We start from the raw sequence: 25,841 nt of genomic DNA, 5'->3' as shown, positions 1-25,841 counted from the left end.
GGCTGCCTAGTGCGTGGCCAGTCAAGTATATACAAACTGCATTCATCCTAGACACGAGAGACCGTCGTTCTTGAAATAAGCAACATTCCAATAGACGCGTACTTCCATACTATTTGCTTATTCATTGCAATACATTTATGTATTTTGGGGATGTTAAATTTCCACGTGTTATTATTTTGTCCTTTAGTTATCTCCAAACTTGGTTGGTAAAGAAGTGGTTATCAATTTGTAACGCACGTTTCTCTCCAAATCAATATTTCGTCGCCCCAGTGCTTAATTGTCCAAACGACCATTTTAGCGAAAATGAGTTTTTAACGCAATATTGTTAAGGATCAAATTACGCGTCGTTCGGTGAAGAAAAAATAGTTTTATCAGCCTGCTACAATTAATTATAAGCATTTTAAAATGTCAATGTCCACAACAATATTCTAAAAGTGAGTCCTTGTTTGGCCAATCTCCTTATTAGGCCAATCTCCTAGAGTCAAGAATTAAAATTGCGTGCTAGTTTGTTCAAACTCCACCAACCGACCAATTACAGCACGATGCGAGGATCACGTGATGCCGCCATCTTATGTTTTTACATTCCAACGGTGTTTGTTTTATGGTGTTACGCGGAAGAAAAAAAGCATTTAAATATATACTAAGGAGTTTTTGATTGACAAAACAACAGGAAAATGTCAATAACTAATTACAAAAGTACATACATACGCAGCAGTGCGGAAATAGAGCGGTAAGTGTTAGTTTTAAATATCTCTATCAATACCAAATTTGTTTTGTTTTTTACATTGCAATAAACTTTGTTATACAGCGTGTTCACTTTTCTGTTTTCGCTCAGACTCTACTTTTTGCAAGTTTTTGCTGTCAAAATTGGTTTTGTTGACTGACGATTCATATTAAACTTAGTATTTCAATTCGAAATTTTCAGTATATCCGTATTTGTATGTAGCCGTTTGAGATTTACTAATTGATCTATAGTGATTAGGCAGTTTGATGAAATAAATTATAGATATATAATAAATTGTAGTTATATAATAAATTATAGTTATATAATAAATTATAATTCTGATTTTTTCCTCATTTGTGTGTTTTGGGGTTTTGATTACTAATCTGAGTATTTCAAACAAAAAGGGTAGGATTTTAAATTTTAGCCAAAAAACATGTATAGGTATATTATTCACTGAAATAATTTGCATAAATTTCATATATTTTAAGTGAGTGAGTGTAGTTTTTTGGCCACGCGTACTGTTTAGGCGCAATTCCTAGAAGTTTGATGAATGAATTTGAAATTGACGGCAAAAACGAAAAAGAGTACTAAATTTTACTTTTTCTGTGTAGATATCACATATTATATTTTATGAAATCCACCCTAAATAATAAAATCTAAAAAAGTTACTTGTGGCTTGGTAAGTCAGTTCCTACCTTTGTACATAATCATAGAATTATGTTTTACTTTTTTTGAATGGTAAATATTCCATGAGCCGCCTATTGCTTAAATGTGCTGTATTTACATAATTTACCCAAACCACGAACCTAATAACCTATTTTGTGCTTGTAAATAGTTGTTTCATATAGTTATTGTTGAAGCGAAGTGTAGTTTCAATAAGTTATACCAAAAAGTGGGCGGCTTATGGAATAATTACATTAATGAGTGCTATCAGATTTTGTAAGAATGTTGTATTATTAATGTTGATTCTCATCACTTTAGTGTGTTTTGTCTACAGGATCTCAAAAGTGAAAAAAATATTGTTTTTTGACGACAAAAACAACGATGGACCCGGTGAACCCTTAACCTGTTTGTCAAAATAATGTTATTTTCCTTCCTATAGAAACAACCCATAATATTCCATCGTTGTCCAATGAATAAATACGATGAATATTTAATATTTTTACAATCACATAAATACGATGATATTGTAAATAACGAAACAAACATTAATAAACAGATAATATCACCAACGAGAAAAATATTAAGGCAACCGGACAAATGGAAAAGAAATATATTAAAAAAAACTTAGAGAAGAAGGTGAGGAATATATAAATATTGAAGGGAAATTAAGACCAGAGAATAACGCATTGTGGGATGAAACAACAAATGGCAGAAGTGGAGACGATCTGGCAAGCGCCTTAATAATTTTTTTAAAGAGCGTTAGGTATAGAACATTTACCATCCACTTTTAACAAATTAATATTATGGTCAGATTAGTGCGTGTCACAAAATCGCAACTGCATAGTTGGACTGCGGACTTTCTGAGGGGAAGAACAATTCAAACCGTGGTTGACGGCTCCTCTTCCTCACCGCACCAAATCAATGCGGGGGTGCCACAAGGATCTGTGCTGTCACCGACGCTGTTTTTGTTGCACATCAACGATCTCGTTGAATGTGCACCAATTCCCTGCTACGCTGATGACAGCACCGTTCACGAGGGTAATCTTTTTGACAGGCTTCCTTCCACCTATGATGTCCGAACAGCTCGGGAAGTTTTGAAGTAAAAACGAGATGGTTCGTGCCTGGGGTAAGGCCAACTTGGTCAGTTTCAACGTCTCAAAAACCCAAGCGTGTCTGATTTCGGCAAAGAGGGAGATCAATATACTTCGCATCCACCTTCTTTATTTGATGACCTTTCTTTAAAGAAAGGTAATAAAGTCTCCATCATGAAAGTATATGACGACGCTATCGTTGATATCTTCAATATATCGTTGATATATTGAAGGTAAAGTCTGGTGCAATTTGATGGGAGCACTTTCCCCAATAAAGACTCCATTGAAATGCTTGGAGTTAGTATATCAGACCGGCTCAAGTATCGGGGATCCATAGAAGCCCAAGTAAATCAGGCTTCCAAGAAGCTGGACGTCTTGTACACGGCTGGGAGATTCTTCAACAGTGACCCGCTGCTGACCTTGTACAAGTCTCAAGTCCGCCCAACAGTTGAATTTGGGAGCCACCTCTGGGGCTGGTGCCCCAAAATACTTAATTAACCTACTTGAATCTGTGCAAAGGAGGGCGATCCGTCTGATCGACAATCCGTTGTTAACAGACCGATTGCCTTCTCTATTGCATAGACGCAATGTGGGCATGCTGTGTCTGTTCTACAGGTATTTCAATGGGCCTGCTCCAAGGAGCTAGCAGCATTGATCCCTGATGAACCGGTGCACGTGCGCGAAACTCGACGGACACGAGCGGAACACCCGTTTACGATTGACGTTAGCTTCATGAGAACGGGTCGTTTTTACGACTCGTTTTTTGTCGGCTCGTATGTGGAACGAGCTACCGGCATCTCTCTCCTATAATCCGAGTCTCTTCAAGGCTCGCATTAATAAATCCCTTCCTACAACCCCTACCTTAACCCGCCTCACAACGCCGCCCAACCGGGTGGTTACATAGTTCCCCTGTCTGTACACTGGCAGGGACGCTCTTGTGAGGAGTAAGAGATTCAGCCTACTGAGGTCATCTTCAGACTGGTACAGATATTCTTTAAACTGTGGTTTATATACATTAAATTTAGGGAGGGGGATTAAAAGGGGTGGAATGCAATGATTTTATTCAAATTATATGGATATCCCATTTTCGTTGCTATATCGTAACAACGAAGATGGAAGTCTAAAGATGGTTGATAAGCTAAACCCGGTCACGGTCATAAAAAAAAGTTGGACATTGTTTAATATATTATTATCATGGAAGTAAATTATTATAATGGAACTGTCGAGTACCTGGCACGCGTTTCAATGCTACTCAAAGAAAGATTTGTCCCGCATCCCACGAACCCCCCCCCTCACGGAGTACCCTCACCCTTCCCTCTTTCAGTCCCTACTGCTAAGCTACAAGAAATAATGCACACATTTTTATAACAACTCGAGCGCCACCTATTATACAATCTGAATGCAAATTTCATAACGCCAGAGTTCACCTTTATGTATGGAAACCTTTGCCGGCGTGCGCAAAGCAACTCACCAAAGTTTCATCACAATCGGTTGAATGATATAGGAAATAAAGATACAAATTTCACAACGCTATAGTTCAATATAATATAGGGAAACCTTCGCGGGCGTGCGCACAACTCAAAGTTACAAAGTTTTATCGCAGTCGGTAGAGTGGTATGGGAAATAAGATGTTAATTTGTGTATAAATTTCATAACGCCAGAGCTCACTTTTATGTATAGAAAAGGTAAAGGAAATAAGAAGGAACAAACAAAGAAAAAATCACTTTTATAAATATATAGATTTCACCACGAATTGTCAGTATCCAAAATAGAAATATTGAAAATAATCTCATCCTGTATATAACTAAAGGTGGTCGTTTGAACAAACAAGCACGGAAAGTTCTACGCAAAAGTTGCCCTATCTCCAATTCCAGTTTGTTCAATCTCCTTTTACAAAATTCTGGTGGTGCGTTTTTGTTCAATCTCCATTTTAAAATGTAAAAAAAGTATCAAAAACTATCCTTAGTCAATTTACAAAAAATTACTTAAACTGATGAGACCTTTAGCTTGACGGAAATAACTTCATCACACCTGTCATAATGTTTCATTGAAATAATTAAAGAAAACCTCCTCCTGTAAAATTTGCAAATGGTCGTTTGGACAATTAAGCACTGAGGTGACGATTTGTTTTATCATGTTTAATAAACGAATTTTCACGCTTATTTTATGACATGTTAAGAACACATTATTTTAAAAAATTCTTACGAAATTTTTTTTAAATGTAATTATTTATTAATTAAGTATGTTGGAGAAAAACTAAACTTTCTAAACAAAAATGAAAGACCATTAATAGAAAGGAACTAAAAACATCGGCGGGCGGGTAAAATCCTTGGCTCTGGATTCAGTGGTCACGGGATCAAATAATAAATAATAATTAATAATCATGTGTAATTGTGTATTTAAAATGATTTATATTCAATTTAATTTATTGTTTTTCTATTAATATTACTAACCCAAACTAACATGTCAATTACTTCTTTAAATTACGGTGATTTCTTTTTGGGGCATTATGCCATATTGCACTACCTCCTTCTCTATCCAAGTTTCCTCTCCAAATCAAGTCAAATCTCCTCCTTCAGTTTCCATCATCAGGTAGATGTTATTATGAGGCTGAAGGTAGTGAAGCGGGGAACAGGTGGCCACTAAACACGGCTAAAGCCATTTCAAACAAACTTTCCATTCTGATGGCCTTTCACCGGGGCAATACTGAGATGTTTTACGATATTTTACTTCAAGTGATATAGCCCTACCATCTCCAGCCAGTCCAGGGCACCCGACAAGCAATCCGGAGGTCGCGGGTTCAAATCCCGGTATGTGCTGGTCAAGTTGTGTTATTATGTATTCATTTAAAATAGTATATAATATACAAGTACAGTTTAATCATAACAGAAACGCTGCTTGAAATGGCTTTAGTCGTGTTTGGTGACAATTTACTTATTTTTTAAGCGGCCGCTACACTACTCGCTTCGACGCTTCGACGAAGTCCTCGACGAAGTTAGCCGAAGTTCGAAGTGCGTGACCACACACTCGTGCAACTTCGCGAGTAACTCAGTCCAACCAGTCAGTGATTGGTTTATTTATGCCGGGACGCTTCGAGTCCTTTGACTCGGGCGCATTTACCGACAACAATCGAAAGTCGGGCGAAGCGAAGCGAAGTTGCCCGAAGCGAAGCGAAGTTGCCCGAAGCGAAGCGAAGTTCGTGCCCACACTATCGTATTCGGTCAACTTCGATCAACTTCGCGAGTAGTGTAGCTGGGCTATAACACGTTCATACGTGATTATATCTGGATAGGCAGGTACTTTTCTCTTCCGCATCTCGTTCCCCTTCCCACTACCTTCAGCTTCACAACATACCGCAATTTGGGATGCCATAGTGTCACTGGTTCCAGATGGTTGGTTGGGATGCCATAGTGTCACTGGTTCCAGATGGTTGGTTGGGATGCCATAGTGTCACTGGTTCCAGATGGTTGGCGGTAAAAAATGATTAAAGCAAATGAAAAAACGAAAATCAGCAAACATTTTGTGAGCAATTTAAAACAACACTTGCTTAGAGATTAATATGAAGTTGTGTTGTGTTCCCAGGGACATATTGGAACAGGTCGGAGAGAAGAGATCTCCTGGCAGGTGATTCCAGTGATATTACTGAGTGACAGGTGGGTGCTGGGCTCTGCATTCCTCATTACATGGATAAGGTGAGTTTATTGTTTCTTCATTTAAAAATTCAACTCCTTGTAATAATGACTGCAAAGATGATTTGATATTTGAACAATCTCACTTTAAAAACTCGTGGTATACGCGGCGAACTAAATAATTTACCTCACATAATTGAATGAATTGAGTGTTGCGAAGTCCTGTTTTACCTCGACCGTTTTGCATTTCATCTGTCTGTATGTTTAGTTTGGGTTCAGAATGGTGGCCGTTTTAATTGTTCAGTAAAGATCAGTAAACTTCAGTATCGACCAACAGACGAAGCTTAATCTGCTGCCAAAAACACCATAAATAGTTGCTGCCAATAGATGTCACTCTAGCCCAAAATTGAAATTTTATAATATCCAAAATAAATAAAAATCATTTAAAAATGGCTCCCAAAAGTGATACAATGGAACAAAAATTAGAATGTTTCAAAGAACAATTGTTACTAACAATGAGCGACAGAATTGACCTTCAACTAAAAAATTTTCTAAAAAAAGATGTCAATAAAATATTCTTAGACATTAAAAAAGAAATTCAGGATATAGTTAAGAGCGTAGAATTCTGCTCTAACAAAATTGATGATTTCGAAAATGAATTAAAAAAAACCAATGAACATCAAAAAAAAAATGAATCGAAAATTGAAGAACTACAAAAAGAAATAAAAAATCTTAAACAGTCAGTAAACCATATCCAACAGAGCTCACTAGAAACATCCATTGAAATTCAAGGAATCACACTGAAAAAAAATGACGACATCAGAAAACCAGTAGAAATGCTGATGTCGACACTAGACTGTAGTGACCTCCTAAAAAATAACTCATTGGTGAATTACTATAACAACCCGGTGAAACAAATTATTACTATTCAATTTGATACAAAGGAAACGAAGGATAAGGTCATCAAACAAAAAAAAATAAAGGAATCTTCACTCCCAAGGACATCAGGTACTCAGAATCAACTGAAAAAATATTCATAAATGATAAACTTACCCCAAAGAATAAACAACTTCTTTGGTTAACAAAATCTACCAAATCTTTGGGATATAAATACGTTTGGACGAAGGATGGAAATGTATTACTGAGAAAGAACGAAGAATCCCCTATAATAAGAATAAATGATGTTAACGACATTCCAACCCAATAATCATGTACCTACTAGAGTAAGAAATTTTTATAATTAAATTGGAAAATGGATTACTATGACGATTTTTCGGTCCCAGACACTAAGGTTTATGAAAATATGACAGAACTAAATAACTACATAATTGAGGGAAATACAGATTTCAATTTAATAAATTTAAATATAAGAAGCATACGCAAACATTTTGATGATTTCTGTATTTTCCTCAATTCTCTAGATTTTCGTCCAAATGTAATCATACTTACCGAAACGCAAATGCGTGACTCAATACCCTACCACATCTCCGATTATGAGACTTACTCACTACCCTGTAAACATACTTCTCATGATGGTCTCTCAATATTTTACAGTTCAAATAAAATAACTAACGTAATAATTAATATCCCCAAATTTAAGTATTCTAATGCCATACATTTATCCTTCACACATAACAGTAAAACATACTCTATACTTGCTATATATCGCTCCCCTTCCTTAGACTCTAAATCCTTTATTACAGAACTTAAATATTTTATAAATGAAAATAATTGCAATCAATCCGATTTCTCATTTATTGTAGGTGATATAAACATCAACATTGATAATTCGATCCTAAACCCTATTGCAAACGAATATCTAAATGTAATATATAGCGAGGGTTATCTGTCTTACATAAATAAACCCACTAGATATGGCCATCACGCTGATTCTTGCCTCGATCATATATTACTCAAAACTAATAAAAATTTTATACCCAGATCAGCTGTCCTAAAATTCGATATCACAGACCACTACCCAACCTTTTTCGGTCACAGTAAATTAAATTTTCATCATACAACTAAAGAACAACAAGTGGAAAAAAATAAAATTAACTACCAAACACTAAACAATTCTCTAAAAAAAGAAACTTGGAACCAAGTTTTATCCAATGATGACCCAAATCAATCACTGAATACATTCTATTCGATATTAAATAATAATATCAAAAATAGTCTAGAATTAACACGAACACCTAAAAAAAAAACATAAAAAAATTAAACCATGGATCACGCGTGGACTGATAATTGCAAGTCAACACAGGAACAAACTGTACAAAATTTACAAAAACCATGAGAATTACTGTATGGTAAAAGGTGTACCATCTAATGGAAATTTACGTCAGCAATACATAATCTATAGAAATTTTTTTAATATTCTTATGAAGAAATGTAAACAAGAATACTATGCAAACCAATTGCAAAAAGCTGATAATGATTCTAAAAAAACATGGCAAGTCATAAATGAAATAACGAATAGAACACACAAAATAAAAAGATTTCCCGAAAAAATTGTAACAGACGATAAAATAGTCATAACGGATGTAGGAAAAATCGCAAATAAATTCAATGATTTCTTTACAAACGTTGCCGCAGATTTAATAAATAATAATCCCTCATTTCAAAACAGTATACATAAATCAACCCAAATAGACATACCCACCCCCGAATATACTCCTAATTTATCTCAATTTAAACGGATAACTGAATCTGAAATTATAAAACACATTGACAATCTTAAAACAAATACAGCCAATGGTCCAGATGAATTAAGCTGTATCACAATCAAGTCTATTAAACAACACATTTCTATGCCCTTACAACACATTTTTAATTCCTGCCTTGAAAAAAACATTTTCCCAAATGCATTTAAACTCTCAATTATTGTACCCATACATAAATCTGGATCGATCTCTAAACTTGACAACTACAGACCAATATCGCTGATATCCCAACTTGCAAAGATATTAGAAAAAATCATAAAGATACAAGTACTAGAGTTTCTAGAATCTAATGCACTCTTGTCACCACACCAATATGGTTTCAGATCAGGTCTTAGTACTGATGATGCTTTATTTAATCTAACAAAAAAATTATACACCAATCTAGATTCGAATATGAAAAGTTTAACAATATTCTTAGACCTAAAAAAGGCTTTTGATACCGTCAATCATAATAAACTGCTTGGAAAACTTAATAATATGGGAATCAAAAACAATTGTCTGTCACTTTTAACAAATTATTTACTTGATCGCAGACAATCCACAAAAATTGGCGTAAATATTAGTAAACCAGCATCTATGAGACATGGGGTTCCACAAGGAACAGTTATAGGTCCGCTTTTGTTTCTAATTTATATTAATGACCTATGTAATATTAGTATTCCGGGAAAACTTTTCTCGTATGCTGATGATACTGCAATCACAGTTCATGGTAAATCCTGGGACGAGGTCTCTAAAAATGCAAATAAGTGCACAATTATTGTCAAAGAATGGCTCAATCAAAACCTTCTAACTCTGAACTGTGAAAAAACTATATATATTCCTTTTTATAATACCAAAAAAGCGGCACCCTTAACTCATCTAAGTATAAGGTTTCACAAAAATACTTGCAATCCTGTCTTATGCACTAACTGTACAGAAATGAAATCGGGGAATACAGTTAAATATTTAGGAATTATAATAGACAGCCAACTCAAATGGACAAATCATGTAGAAAAGCTTGTAAATAAACTTAGATATTTAACTTATATTTTTAAACGTTTAAATAACATAGTAGATATTAAAAGAATCAAATTGGTGTATCATGCATTGGTGCAATCATCAGTATCTTATGGAATAATTGCATGGGGGGGGATTTATAACACCCATATTAAGCCACTAGAAATAACACAAAAACTAATACTAAAAATAATGTTGCATAAAGATATGACCTACCCCTCCTTGCAATTATTCGAAGAGGCTAAATTGTTAGAGATAAGAAAAATTTACTGTACACAATGTTTAAAATATATATTTGCTCGAAATTTTCTTTTTATAAAAAATGAAAATCGGTCTAGTAATAGGGTAAATAATGTATTTAAAGTTCCACTGTGCAAAACAAGGCTTGCGCAAAGACATGCTTATTTTATTACACCAAAAATTTATAATGCACTCTATACCAATACAGAAATCAAATGTGAAAATATATCATCCTACAGGAAACATAAAAATGTAATAAAGTCTTGGATAAATACCATAGATATTAATATTTACCTGCTGTAACATCTGATCTTAATCTCTATTAACTTTTAACAAATCCTTATTAACTTTTATTTTTCATATTTAATCCCGTAAATACAGTAAATAATGATTTTACTATAAATATTTTCATTCTTTTCTTTTCAATTTTCTACAAAGATAAAATATGTATATTTAGAGTAATTTTAACTGAACTGCCTTAAAGAAACACAAGTATACCCACGAACTGGCGATGCCTATGTGGGATTTTTTTGCTATCATACATTTATGCATATTATTATTTTTATGTATATGCTGTTTATGAACTCGTGTGTGTGTACGTGTATTGTGTGTGTATGTTATGTATGGTGTGTAATACACTATATATGTATACATATGTGCATGTGTACATATACTTTTCTGTAATTCGCATTGTTTCTTTCTTTTTTTAATATGTATGTAAAAAACATAATTTGTATTTTAAAACCATGTATGTAACAAAAAAAAAATAAAAAAAAAATAAAAAAGATTACTTTCTATGTAAAATTGTCGTGTTTACTTCTTTATTTGCATTTTTTCAATATTATGGCACCTACCTGCCTGAAGAATATTTGAAAACAGAAATGTCATTGAGACCTTTTTGTATAAGCCCTTATTTGAAATTTAAAAAACGGTACAAAAACCATATATTTGTTTTATAAGTAAACACGTATTAAATATCTACTAATAAATCTTATGACTTCAGAAGAAATTATGCTTACTATTAGCTTCACACAGGAGGCCCGGAGAAAAATAGTTCCCCTCTTTGGGGATGCTGTGTGGGGCGTCTTTTTAGGAAAGGAAGGATGGGAAGTTCTGGGAAGGAGGAAGGTACAAGGGGTGAATAGGAATCTGGGGGTTAGTTATGAATCCATCCCTCCCACTGCGGTGCGAGGCAATGTTCCGAGAGAGTCCTGTTGGAGAGGTCAAAAAAGGTCTCCGTCAACCAGTCTCTCCCGATCCGGCCTGCCATGCAGTTGGTGGGCAGACACATCTGCCGCCAAGACACCGATAAACCTGATGAACCGGGCACCCCTGCTAAGTCACCAAACGTTGCGAACCACTTGGGGTGACCTATGACAGAGGTGTTGGTTATGTAATAAATAGTTCTCGGGGCGGCGGTACCTATACCCGCCTCAATTCACCGCGTATGCGACTTCTTTTCCAATTCTAAGAGCTTCGTTAGTTCAACTCTGTTTTTATTTTATTTTATTTTATTTTATTTTATTATTTTTTTTTTATTTTTTTTTTTATTTTTTTTTTTTTTAAATACATGAACGGCTATACTGCCTTTTATAAATAAACATATAACATAGTAAAAAAGTAAGAAAAATAATATAATTACATAATAATAGTTTAAAACTTAAAAATAACATACAATTATTTTGTGTATCATTACCAAAAATAACAAAAAAAGAACAATGAGAAATATCATCATTTCATTTCAACATGTCCATATTGTGTATATAAAGTTACATTATGGAAAAATAATTTTTGAGTGCATGTTTATATTGCGCTAATTTAAAAAAAAATAAATGTCGCCGAGGTTGGCATGTTCATTTCCCAAAATGTGTAATCGACTGATTGGTGAGTAATAATGTGATAATGTGTGTGTTATTATAGTAGAACGGTAGAGTCAGTCTATTGTTAGCACGACCAGGGCAATGAAATCGTATTAGTTCTATTAAATCAGGGGTATCCAGGACCGAGTGAATTATTTTATATAATATTAATAGATCACAGATTTTTCTGCAATCTGATAAATTTACGAGATTAGTCCAGTTTAATAACAAATTATAGTCCACGGATTCTCTTGGAATACCTAATTTAAAATTAATATACCTAAGGAATCTATGCTGGACTTTTTCAATCGCTTGAATATGGATATTGTAATGTGGAGCCCAAATCGTAGAGTTATATTCCAAAATGCTTCTCACTAGCGTTATGTATAAAATGCGAATAGTATCAATGTTACAAAATTGTTTGGTTATTCTAATAATAAATCCCAAAATCTTCATTGATCTATTAATAATATTAGTTATATGGCTAATAAATGTAAGTTTTGAGTTAAAAATAATACCTAGATCATTTATTGTTTCTACTGAGTTTAATATAATTTTGTCAAGATTGTATTCATAAATTGTCGGTTTCTTTATTTTATAAAATCTTATTATTTGACATTTACTAATGTTAAGTGCCAGTTTATTGCATATACACCAATTAAACAAGTTGTTTAAATTTTTTTGTAAAATTATGCAATCAGAAATATTTTTAATTTTTTTATATAATTTTAAATCATCAGCAAATAACAGGATATCAACATCGGAAAAAACGTCTACTATGTCATTAATAAATAAAATAAACAGTATTGGTCCTAAATGGGAGCCCTGTGGCACACCACTTGTGGCAGAAAAGGCATCCGATATTACGTCATTTAACTTTACAAACAGTTGCCTATTTGCTAAATAACTCTCTACCCATTTAAGAAAGTTCCCGGTTATACCCATACTCCATAATTTATTTATTAATATTTTATGACAAACTTTATCGAACGCCTTGCTGAAGTCAGTATATATCGAATCTACTTGACATTTATCTGCAAAGGCATTCGCTATAAAGTTTTCATATATAGTAGATTTGTCAGAGTTGATCTATTCTTCATGAAACCATGTTGAAACCTTGTTATAATCCCATTAAATTTAAAAATAATTTTATCCAAAATAATTTTTTCAATTAGTTTTGGAATAGTTGACTGTATACACACAGGTCTATAGTTGCGTATATCGCATTTGTCACCTTTTTTAAATATGGGTGTGATGTAACTATTTTTCCATGCAATTGGAAAATATCCCGATGACAATGACATATTAAAAATTAAATAGAGGGGATACGACAAGGCATGTAGTGTTTCAATAGAATTGGTGGTATTTTGTCAGGACCTGAACTTTTTTTTATATCTAATTTGTTAATATGGGTTTTAATTTCATTTATATCTATGTGAATGTTAGAAATTTGTAAATTGATGTTAGATGAAAAAAAAGGAATTTCACTATTATCAATTGTGTTGTCATATACATCTTTAAAAAATGAAGCAAATAAATTAACAATAGTTTCCGCATTATTTCCATTTATGCCGTTATAATACATGCTAGCAGGTATATCTATTTCATTTCTTTTTAATGACTTTGAGTACTTCCATAAAGTGTTGATGTCGTTATTTGCAATTGAATTTTCCACATTATTTAAGTATTCTTTGTAACAATTTTTAGAAAGATCGTGACATTGGCGCCGAATTGAATTGAATTGAATATAATCTTTAATTGATTTAGAATTTTTGTACTTTTTATGTATTTTCTTCTTCAATAGAGTCAAGTCAATTAAATCTTTACTGAACCACTGAGGGAAAACATTATTTTTACATTTAATGTAAGGCACACTTTTTTCTATGATATTGTGAATTATTTTATAGAATACGTTGATATTTTCGTTAATATTTTCTTGTTTTAAAAAAGTCCAATCAGTAGCATTAAAGCATTCATTCTTCTTCTTCAATGGCCCTACAGCCCATTTCGAGCCTTGGCCTCCTTTAACATGAGCCTCCACCGCCCTCTGTCCTCGGCCGTCGTCTTCCAATCTGCAACATGGAGTAGTCCTCTGGCATCTTTCCTGACATCGTCCTCCCATCTCAGCCTAGGTCTGCCCGCCTTTCGTTTGCCTCCCGGGTGTCCTGTTAGAACCTTCTTTGGTACACGTGTGCTTGGCATTCGGTGCACATGTCCGGCCCATCTTAGTCTTTGGAGCCGTAAATGAGTAGAAAGTTAAGCATTCATTAATATGATTAAAATCAGCTTTATTAAAATTGTGAAGTGATTTTTTGCACTGTAGATTTGGTATTTTATTTAGTGATACGCTAATATTTAATGGAGGATGATAGTTATCTACAGGTAATATTATTTCACTTGATTTTGCTACAGTTACTGAAGTATCACTTGAAAATACCAAGTCCAGTATTTTGTTATTACAATTTTCAATTTTATTTAATTGTGTTAGATTTATAAAATTTGACATGCTTATAACTTCTTTGTTTATAGTTGACAATCCAGCGTTTTCTATACCTGTCAATTCCATAAAGTTTTGATTCCAAATGATGTTCGGAAGATTAAAATCGCCAGTTATAATTATTTTTACTTGTGGATATTTTAATTGTAAAATTTCAATATCTTCAAAATGCTTAGTATAAATACTTAAATCCGATTTAGGCAGAATGTACACATTACCCAATAAAATTCTGTTTTTACCTGTATTAATCATAACAAATAATTGCTCTATTTCAACGTTTTTTGTATTTAACTGTCTGGAGACAATATTTTTCGCTACTGCAATCAGAACTCCACCACCTCTTCTTTTATTGTTTTTAATGTCATCGTTTGTAGATTGATTTCTATCCCGGCGGAAAACGTTGTATCTTGACATTCCTAGTTCTGCAGTGTGAATATCCGGATGTAACCAAGTTTCTGTGAAAATCAACACATCAAATATTGAAGTAGTTATTTCTAGTCTGAGAGTGTCCAGTTTAGTTCGAATTCCTCTGACGTGTTGATAATATAGGTAACAGTGATTTAATTTATTGTGTAGTTTTTTGGTGTATGCTGTTGAACGATTTTCGGAATAGAATGAACATATTTTATCGTGAGATTTGTTTCACCGCTATTTTTCCGTTGTTCTAATTCTATTATCAGATTCTTCATGTGATTTCGTTGAGTTATTGTCAAGTCCGGTTTTATCTTAATTCCATCGGTAATTTTAAATTTATTCCGAAGAATGTATTTTACTTGGAAAGAATCTTCAAATACCACTTTAATTGGTCTGATGACTCCAGGTTTTTTAGCACCAAGTCTGTATATTTTTAGATTTTGTGTTGGTATGTCATCAATTTTTTTGATAGTGGATATTATTATTTTTGAGTCATTTGTCAAATTTTCTTCTTGAGACAACTCACTTTCCGGTACGTTTAGAAAGATTGCATTTTTCGATTTTTCCTTCCTTTCTTCCAATTCCATTATGGTTTCACAAAGGTCTGGAATTATTTGAGTCTGTTGATTTTGAGACAAGTTTTTGTAAACGGCGAGTTCACCTTCCAACTTCGCCATTATAGCCGCCATATGAGAAATTGAAACCATGATGTTGTTGGACTCCGGTATTATTTTTGCAATCTGCTCTTTGTTAAATTTATTATTAGGGTTCATCATGACATTTGTTAATTTGTCAACTGCTTCCTTTGCAATTGTGACGAAATTAATAGATTCCATATTAATTTAGATATCTGAAACTTTTCGTTAATATTTTTGAACCGCACAGTGCAACACCCCTGATTTATATTGGAATAGGTACTGCACAGGTAATGTTTAATATAGGTACCTGCCGCAGAGTTCACACTGTATTATTGGCACATTTATGATTAATTTCGCCTTTTGCTTCGAGCAATATTCAAGAATATAATTTTAATAATAAAATTGATAATTCTCACCGTAATAGGTAGTATGTTTACGTAATTTTAAATAGCACTTTCTTTAACCTATACTGGTAACTGTTTTAAGCCACTATTATTAGTATAAACACTATTTAATAATATTATTATGAAAAGGTTAAGGAATACGTGTACTCACTTTGACAGTTGTTGGAGTTTTTTGCTTCGTTAATAAGCCAGTAATTTTGCATAACGAACGACATTATTAAAGAAGATGTGTATATTGACAGTTAAACGAAGCTTATCTGATGCTATGGAGGCCTAAAATATGTTTATCGGCCGTCGGATCATTTCTTATCAATTGTTGACCATATATGACATATGGCTTTATCGACTGACCGTGCTAGACCTCCAGTAACTTTAAGAGATACAGATTGCTTTTGGAGTGTTTCTCTTGTATTAAGTAAGTACCGGTATTTCAATGGAAGATGCTCCGGTTAACGAGCATCATAGATCCTTTGGCACCGGCGCATAGCCGTGAGACCCGCCAAATATTTTTACACAGTTATCACATTTGTCTCATGAGAACAGGTTGTTTCAAAGATTGTCTTTTTATTAAATTCTACAGCTTGGCTGTGTTTGTTCCCTCCTAAGATATGGGTTTCTTCAAGACCCTCTTCAAGAATTACTTTCTTTCCTCAAAATAACCGACAACAGTGAAATTATTTTCCCGAGGCCTAGTTTAATAATGTCTTTTTTTTAATATTTCTGATTTTGGATCAATTTTGAAAATATCGTTTTTGTTAATCCTTAGCCATTTGTCAACCACTCTAGCTAGTTAACTGAAAAGGCACGGACCGCCACTGGTATACACTCATATAACTGTAATATACATTCAAATGATGTAAGCCTGACTGCTCTGTGCTTACCGTTAAACCTAATGTTAAATACATTGGTATTATATGAAGTGGAAATTACAAACAGTACAAAGGATAACAAAATGATTATATAGTTTTTAAAAGAATAAGCCCGTCGTCCCACGGATCAGGAACAAAACGACACAGGGTTTTATAGCACTCGGTTTATTTCGATTTCTTACCGACCCGTGGGACAACGGGCTAAGATAAATATTTAATTTTAGAGTAGAACCATTTATTTCTCACTGAATCATTCTCGGGGGAGGTACATTCAAAACATTCCACAAAATATTAATAAAATATATTTTTAATTACCCCCCCCACTATCAGACTAATTCAAGACTTTAAAGTCCCTTCCCTGCAAATCTATTTATATAAATAAAAACGAAAATGTTAGTTTGTTCAAAATGTTAAATCTCCGAAAGTTCTTCTGATTGCTTTGTTATTTTGAAACAACGTCGCATTCGAATACGCTATATAGCATATAGATGTCACCTGTGACAGGTAAAACATGTTTTCTTCTTAAAACAACGCCATCTGTTGGACGTAAAAGCAACATGCGCCATTGTTTCTCTATCTACACAGACAGACTGAACCACAGCAACGCGTGGCGGGGTACTGCTAGTTATTTATAAAAAATAGCTCTTTTACAAATTCACTTGTTTTGATGATAAAAACATAAAACCACTTTCGAACAGAAATAAACTAAATATTCTTGGCTGAATAACTATCATAATACAACCACAGACCAACCATTTTATAAAAATATACTCGCTGATGTACCATAGGCTTTCCATAGAGTTTTTCTAAATCTTATGTAGACTGTAGCCTTCCTCTTGTTTTGAAGGTAAAGTGTGCAAAATTTCACCGATTTCGGAATAAAACTGTAGATTTATATATGTATGAAAGTTCCGCCGGTTTTCTCCCCGCGGCCGCCCGTGACTCCTTCTTATTATTATGTTTATATTATATGTCTGACCATAGTAGAAAAGGAGATGAGAAGTTAGTTTCATGAGGATTTGTCATTTGGTGACAGATATAGCACCACATGACCCGACTGGTTTTAAGCCACGCATTCCGTATTTCCACCAATTTATAACACATTTCTCTTGAACAATTTAGAGTTCCTAAAATACCTATAAATTGTTTTTGAAGATAATATTTATTCATTTGAGTCGAAACGGTAACTATAGGAAATTCCATCGATCGAAAAAAATCTCAAAGTGTGCTCCGAAAATGATAACAGACCAATTTTGTTCTGTTATTTAACATGTCGTAGGTATTAACAAAAATCACAGTGTTTCTTTAAATACAACTTAGGAATTTTTAGAAAGAATTCTTACTAAACGAATCGTGTTTCATTAAATATTTTAACAATTTTCGCAAAATTATTGTCGTTTCATATCTCCCTTCAAACAATCTTCTTCATCTTTTTGAACGCTTACTACGGAGCCTTAAGAACTCTCTCTCTCTGTTCGAAGAGTAAAGTTAGCGAGATGAGTCAGTAGTTGAACAGAATCAATTCCGATATCGACATATATATATTTAGTTTTTAAGAAGTTGCTTTTAAACAGCATCTTTGTTGTCGCTAGTATGGTACGCAGTTATTTTATTTTTCACTCCATGTTTACAAATGATACACCATAGTGTATAGCTACACTAAATTCTGCTTTGTAATACGAGTATGTATGTACCGACTTATATGAATGCAATTTATTTCAAGACGCTTTGAAATTAACGATTTTGTAATGTATTTAAAAGAATAAAAAATTGAATTGAATTGAATCAGCGGTTTTCCTTTGAAATATAAAACCATAACAAATATATTATGGTGGTGAATCTCAGATGACGTAGTGATTGTATTAGACAATTAGACCTACTTAAGATGCACATGGCAATGTTAATATAACCTGCACTTCTTTTGTTTCAGCTCAGAGAAGTTCGTCGGATTGGGGGGGAACTTTACACCTCAGTACAACCCTGACGCTATTTACAATGTGATGAAAACACACTCCCACCCACTATACAACAGGACTTACTCACGCGCGTATAACGACATCGCCCTTCTGCAGCTTGACAGACAGTAAGCTTTTCATAATTATACTAAACATTAGTAAAAATCACAAAACAAATAAGTTCATGGGTGCGACCGGAATTTAAAAAAGAACATTTGCTATTACGGCGTTTACTCTAGCAACTGAGCTATCTCCCGAACCTTCAGACCTGCCGCACTTCTTCATTCCGTTTTATACACATTTAAGTGTGTACATATTGTTTTATCAACATTACCAATCTGACGGCCACCGTGGTCGAGTGCTAAGGCTCTCGACAAGCAATCCGGAGGTCGGAGGTTCAAATAGAAAATCTTATTTTAACAATTTATTATGTAGTACATTTGCAGTACTTTATAGAGTGGAATATACTCTCAGTATCGCCCTGGTGTAAGACTACCATTCAGAATTGAAACGTTGCTTGAGGTGGCTTTAGCCGTGTTTGCTGACCAGATCTAAACAGCCAGGTACTTTCCCACCTTCCTCTTCCACATCTCCTAGGTTAGTTCCTTATAACTTATTAGCAGGAATAGTTGCACCTGTATAGTGCCACCTCAGTGTAGGTCGACCAACAAACACTCCTATGTCCTGTCCTATCTTCCATTCTTGCTACATACCCTGCTAGCGGAACAGGCCCACTGTTGCTTCACATGGTCTGATGCTCTGTAGGGAACTCGCGCGCATACAAGGGTTAGTTCAAGCAACGCCGGTTCCTTATAACTTATTAGCAGGAATAGTTCCACCTGTATAGTGCCACCTCAGTGTAGGTCGACCAACAAACACTCCTATGTCCTGTCCTATCTTCCATTCTTGCTACATGCCCTGCTAGCGGAACAGGCCCACTGTTGCTTCACATGGTCTGATGCTCTGTAGGGAACTCGCGCGCATACAAGGGTTAGTTCAAGCAACGCCGGTTCCTTATAACTTATTAGCAGGAATAGTTCCACCTGTATAGTGCCACCTCAGTGTAGGTCGACCAACAAACACTCCTATGTCCTGTCCTATCTTCCATTCTTGCTACATGCCCTGCTAGCGGAACAGGCCCACTGTTGCTTCACATGGTCTGATGCTCTGTAGGGAACTCGCGCGCATACAAGGGTTAGTTCAAGCAACGCCGGTTCCTTATAACTTATTAGCAGGAATAGTTCCACCTGTATAGTGCCACCTCAGTGTAGGTCGACCAACAAACACTCCTATGTCCTGTCCTATCTTCCATTCTTGCTACATGCCCTGCTAGCGGAACAGGCCCACTGTTGCTTCACATGGTCTGATGCTCTGTAGGGAACTCGCGCGCATACAAGGGTTAGTTCAAGCAACGCCGGTTCCTTATAACTTATTAGCAGGAATAGTTCCACCTGTATAGTGCCACCTCAGTGTAGGTCGACCAACAAACACTCCTATGTCCTGTCCTATCTTCCATTCTTGCTACATGCCCTGCTAGCGGAACAGGCCCACTGTTGCTTCACATGGTCTGATGCTCTGTAGGGAACTCGCGCGCATACAAGGGTTAGTTCAAGCAACGCCGGTTCCTTATAACTTATTAGCAGGAATAGTTCCACCTGTATAGTGCCACCTCAGTGTAGGTCGACCAACAAACACTCCTATGTCCTGTCCTATCTTCCATTCTTGCTACATGCCCTGCTAGCGGAACAGGCCCACTGTTGCTTCACATGGTCTGATGCTCTGTAGGGAACTCGCGCGCATACAAGGGTTAGTTCAAGCAACGCCGGTTCCTTATAACTTATTAGCAGGAATAGTTCCACCTGTATAGTGCCACCTCAGTGTAGGTCGACCAACAAACACTCCTATGTCCTGTCCTATCTTCCATTCTTGCTACATGCCCTGCTAGCGGAACAGGCCCACTGTTGCTTCACATGGTCTGATGCTCTGTAGGGAACTCGCGCGCATACAAGGGTTAGTTCAAGCAACGCCGGTTCCTTATAACTTATTAGCAGGAATAGTTCCACCTGTATAGTGCCACCTCAGTGTAGGTCGACCAACAAACACTCCTATGTCCTGTCCTATCTTCCATTCTTGCTACATGCCCTGCTAGCGGAACAGGCCCACTGTTGCTTCACATGGTCTGATGCTCTGTAGGGAACTCGCTTGCATACAAGGGTTAGTTCAAGCAACGCCGGTTCCTTATAACTTATTAGCAGGAATAGTTCCACCTGTATAGTGCCACCTCAGTGTAGGTCGACCAACAAACACTCCTATGTCCTGTCCTATCTTCCATTCTTGCTACATGCCCTGCTAGCGGAACAGGCCCACTGTTGCTTCACATGGTCTGATGCTCTGTAGGGAACTCGCGCGCATACAAGGGTGGAAACTGTGATATATACCTAGCGCAGACCCTTGAAACATCGCAGATAGTCTGAATTCTCGACAAATCAGTTCTAATTTTGAAAATAATGACACTTAAATTCAAAACCAAAGTTCTGGATATGATTTAAAATTTTTAAGTCTTTAATTTACAGTGATTTCTTTTTTGGGGTATTATGCCATGTTGCGCTAACTCCTTCTTTAGCCAACATTTCGGACAGCATTATAGTGTCCATCATCAGGGCAGATGTGTAATCGAATGTGAATTTACATGTTTATTTGTAATTACTGTAATGCTGTCCGAAGTGGGCTAAAGAAGGAGGTAACGCAATATGGCATAACACCCCAAAAATAAATCAAAGTTCTGGAGTTCATTGAACCAGAGTTACGGACAGAGTCACAACCGACATTAGAACCTATTTGTAATTATTATTACAATGTTACAGTCAATAATCTGTTGAAAAGTAATGTCACGATATTTATTATTTTTATGAAATTTTATAATTTATTGTTACTTTATTACCATTATTTCCAATGTCAAATAACAGGTGACAGGGTCTCAAGAGTGTCATGCGTCATGCGTCATGCGTCATGCCGGAATATCGGCATACCGCACCTACAGGGTTAAGGAATATTATTGCATTGCACTACCACTTCAAAGTTTTACAGAAATAAATTATATAAATTTCAGGGTAACCTTCACAAGCAGTATAATCCCAGTCTGTCTCCACACCGGCACAACTCTTCCTGACAGTGGCTTCATCCTCACTGGGTGGGATGACTCACTCACCATACCTCCCCAGAAGGTTAGAACACATTTCTCTGCCAATGACCAAGAATGAACAATGACCGATGATGTGATTACTATATTATGGACAGCTGTGGCTGGTACTAAATGTACATTTGTTTAAATAGATATCTAACCCCGCAGGGGTAGGCAGAGAGGATGGACCGCCACACAACTCTGTTTTAACACACACTCCTCGCTTCATGCACATTCATACATAGGTTCTGTTAATCTGAATCTTGAGATGACCCAAGTACTTGCCATGTCTACCTTGGGAGTCCCAGACTCCTTCTACCATCCGCTCCTTTCTCCGTACATTCGCTCTACATGTCAAACCCATCTTAGGGTCCCTTTATAAAACTTTTCCACAAAGCTTACATTATTGAATTCTTCCCGATCTCCACATGTTTATGGTATTTCTACCACTCTGGAGAGGAGAAATGAAATGTTGATTAAAGCACACACTTAGAAGTAGCTGCTTCAAATCCTCGCGTGTAATTTCACGATAAATTATTAATTTATTAAAAGTAATGTACATATATATTTGTGGCACGTTCCAGAGTGGAAGATACTCTCAGTATCGCCCTGGTGAAAGATCTTCATCCTGATCAAATGTATCTTGAAATGGCTTTAGTCGTGTTTGGTGACTACATCTAATTGGTCAGGTACTTCTTCACCTTACTCTTCTTCATCTCCTTCGCCTCCCCACTTCCTCAATTGGGGATGTCATAGTCCCACTGGTTCTAGACGGTTGGGAGTAGTTGAGAGACTTGTGTAGTATTTACATTAAAAAACACATTTTTTCAAAACGTCACTTCACATTGTAATACTATACGGATTGTTCTCATTGGATTAAACAATTAGTTGGTACGTTTTTCAAAATTTCAGACGACAATGCAGAGAGTATCTCAGGAGGAGTGCTCTAGAACATTCCCCGCTGACAGCTCTTACCACCCTGCCGGTGTAAAACATGACCTGGAGATTTGCAGCCGCCCAGTCAACACAACTGGAGAATGTCCGGTATGTAACACTGGGATGCATTGTACACCAAGCTCATTATAACAAGGGTGTTTTTTTATTATTCAATATTGATAATAAAACATTGATGTAACAAGAATTTTATAAATAACAAAAGAGTAGTCCCGCTGCCTGCCCCATGGCAGCTTGTCTACAGGTCTACCATTTTTTTCAATTTAATTAACATAACACATAATAATTTTGCATATAAAAATTAGTTTTAATTTCTTAATAATGTCTATATTATGTAATGTAACATTCAATCTCTTAGGACGGGTTGTTTCACAGAATTTGAACAATTCATCAAATTTCAAAGTTGATTTTCAAGTTCTGTGAAGGTTCTATTCAAGTTCTGTTAGTATTTCAGCTTTGTGAAGCCCTTGGCCAGTAATTATATAATAATAGAACTTGAATAGAACCTACACAGAACATGAAAATCCACTTTGAAATTTGATGAATTGTTATTATTCCGCGAAACAACCCGTCCTTATTCTTCTTCTGATTGCTCTCTTCTCTCGGAATGTATCTACTATTAAGGAGAAACGACTTCCTTAATTAATTCCTCCCGTGGATTATCATTTGGGTAACTTTTTCATATTATATGATTAAGTAGGTAGGTATATAAGTACCTACTAGTATAATTAATTAATGTTACTTCTGAAAACTTATATACCTAGGTAGGTATATAAGTTTTCAGTGAGAGAAAAACGAAAACATACATTTTTTGGGAGCGAGGACTTTTATTCACAGAACTACTAGGGTTAGGTTGGGTTAGGTTAGGTTAACCAAACCATTTCCATTGACCATGAATGTAAACACTGACCACCTACCGGTTTTAAAGAAGCGATTAATTAATTAAAATGAATTAATAATCTGCCATTTGAAGTGTGTTCACTTTATCACTTTATTTGTTCTCAGGACTGGTACTACGGCAGCCCGCTGACAATATCCAACAGCCCCAGGGTGGCCTGTACTCACCTGCTGGTGGGGTTGGCATCCTGGTATAACACTTCACCCTGCATAGTGACCAATACGCGGATATCTACCTTTGTCTCTTGGATAGAGGGTATTGTGTGGCCTGAAAGCGGTGTTGTTGTTTAGGACCGTGTTTTAAGCAATTTGTAATTTTTTTTTTCATTCTGCATATAATGGTATCAATAGAATTAGTTAAGGGGGACAGTTGCCCTAATATCCCACCCAGTGTATACAGGGTGTCTGGAAACTTGTAGTACAAGCGCAAACTGGCGCATCTACGTCACATGGAAAACCGAAAAAATACTCTGGTTTTGTTCTATCAGAGCAATTCAATTCTTTTGTTACATTTTTTCTATTAAAACCTTTTTTAACCGGGCCGACGCTTCGACACATTTTAAAATACTACCAATTAAAAAAAAATTATAAATTCCAACTTCTGACTCGATTTACTCGAAAATGGAAACTCACATAATAAAAAAAATACTTTTTTGATAGGTTCATCAGTTTCCCATTTGTACTATGAGTTTCCAGACAACATGTATTACAAAAATCTCACACAGGCAAGGCCAGTGGGTAGGCATACTTGGGATTAGTTAAAGGTACTTAAACATGACTTATTGTGGAATGTAGGTACATACCTATTTTATTTCTATAAAAGGAGATTTTTATGATTTAATAATATCAAAATCATTTGTTTTTTAAATTGTAAACACGTTTTACAGAAGAAAAACATATTTTTGTAATATTGTTTCTTATACTAAACTTAAGTTCAAAAATGGTGCACTTAAATTTTTCTTACTTCTATCTGAGTAATAAAAAGTAAAATTAAAATGTTATCGACCTTATTTTGCTACTTTAAAAAAACCAGTTTACTGAAGTTATATAACAATTCTGAGGTCAATCGGCCAACTGGTTATTGAGAAATCGTAGTTGCCGATTTGTATTTGTGCGTGTAAAATGGATGTACCATTGGGTGAGATTAAAATGAAGTAATTGATAGTTAGCAGCTAATCAGCCAACCCAGGGCCAAGAACAACTTGTTCCTCTCTCTTGGAAATTGGATTATAGTCAGTTTGGCATTCTGTCCTTCAGTTCTTGTTACTTGTCGCCTTCTCACTACTTGTCAGTACTCATACTTCCCTCTATTCTATAACTCTATCATTTTATCAATATATCACTATTCAGTTTGGACAGTCTACACTCAATTCTAAAACCTTTTCTTTCTAGACAACAACACCGCATTAAGTAAGGTTTGGATGATGGGTAGATACTGCGTGCAAATGAATCAAGAATATGTTTTAGTGTTTTGTGAACACCTCACTAGGAGAACAACATTTTATGCTGAGGTGTTCACATGTCTTAGTTATGTGAATTGTTAGATTATTATTAAGTATTATGTTATGTAAATGTTTTTGACTCTTGTTTAATGTTAATAATTTTTTTTAAATTTGTACGTCTTTTGTTTTGATTCAGATTTTTCTACCAACTTTAGTGTTGGTGTGTTCTGTATTACCGTAATTGTGGATAAAAGTCTTTACGGTCAATGATGGTTGACGGTAGACAAATTAACAAAAGAAATAAAACTTAACTTGGATAAGTTAAGCCAGAAAGAAAGAGAAAAATGCGCAAATACATAAAAATTATTGATAAAATAAAATCACCAGAATTCGGCGGTCACCTCTGGACTTTGTGCTGAAACTGACGGTGCGTTAGTTTTTGGTTTAGTTTGGTTTTACGTGATATCTGCACCAAAGGCCCAGCTGCTCAGAGCCAGTAGGACTACGGTATTCCCAATTGTGGTATGTCGTTAGCAGAGGTGTGCAAAATGCAAACGGGAGAAAAATTTCCCATTTGAAAACGCAAAATGTGAAATTGTTTTTAGAAAAGTATTTAAATGCACAATGTTTTCTCAGGTTTATTCAAATAATTATTTTTATTTCAA

General features: G+C 35.2%; 1 protein-coding gene across 1 annotated transcript in view; it reads left to right on the top strand.

Moving 5' to 3' along the window:
• The window catches only part of LOC149413976 (inactive serine protease 45-like), a 37,170-nt gene extending 11,845 nt beyond the window's left edge, over positions 1-25,325 (top strand). Inside the window, exons 7-11 of the mRNA XM_089643952.1 lie at positions 6,061-6,170; positions 18,678-18,830; positions 21,812-21,926; positions 22,796-22,927; positions 23,843-25,325. Coding sequence (XP_089500078.1) covers positions 6,061-6,170; positions 18,678-18,830; positions 21,812-21,926; positions 22,796-22,927; positions 23,843-24,025 — 693 coding nt within the window. The 3' untranslated portion in view covers positions 24,026-25,325. The remainder of the gene's footprint in view (positions 1-6,060; positions 6,171-18,677; positions 18,831-21,811; positions 21,927-22,795; positions 22,928-23,842) is intronic.
• Positions 25,326-25,841: the final 516 nt, after the last annotated feature.

This window comes from Hesperophylax consimilis, chromosome 20 (assembly GCF_061612785.1).
Source record: "Hesperophylax consimilis isolate HC1 chromosome 20, BYU_Hcon_1.0, whole genome shotgun sequence".
NCBI lineage: Eukaryota > Metazoa > Arthropoda > Insecta > Trichoptera > Limnephilidae > Hesperophylax > Hesperophylax consimilis.
This window is presented reverse-complemented; position numbering and strand designations above follow the sequence as displayed.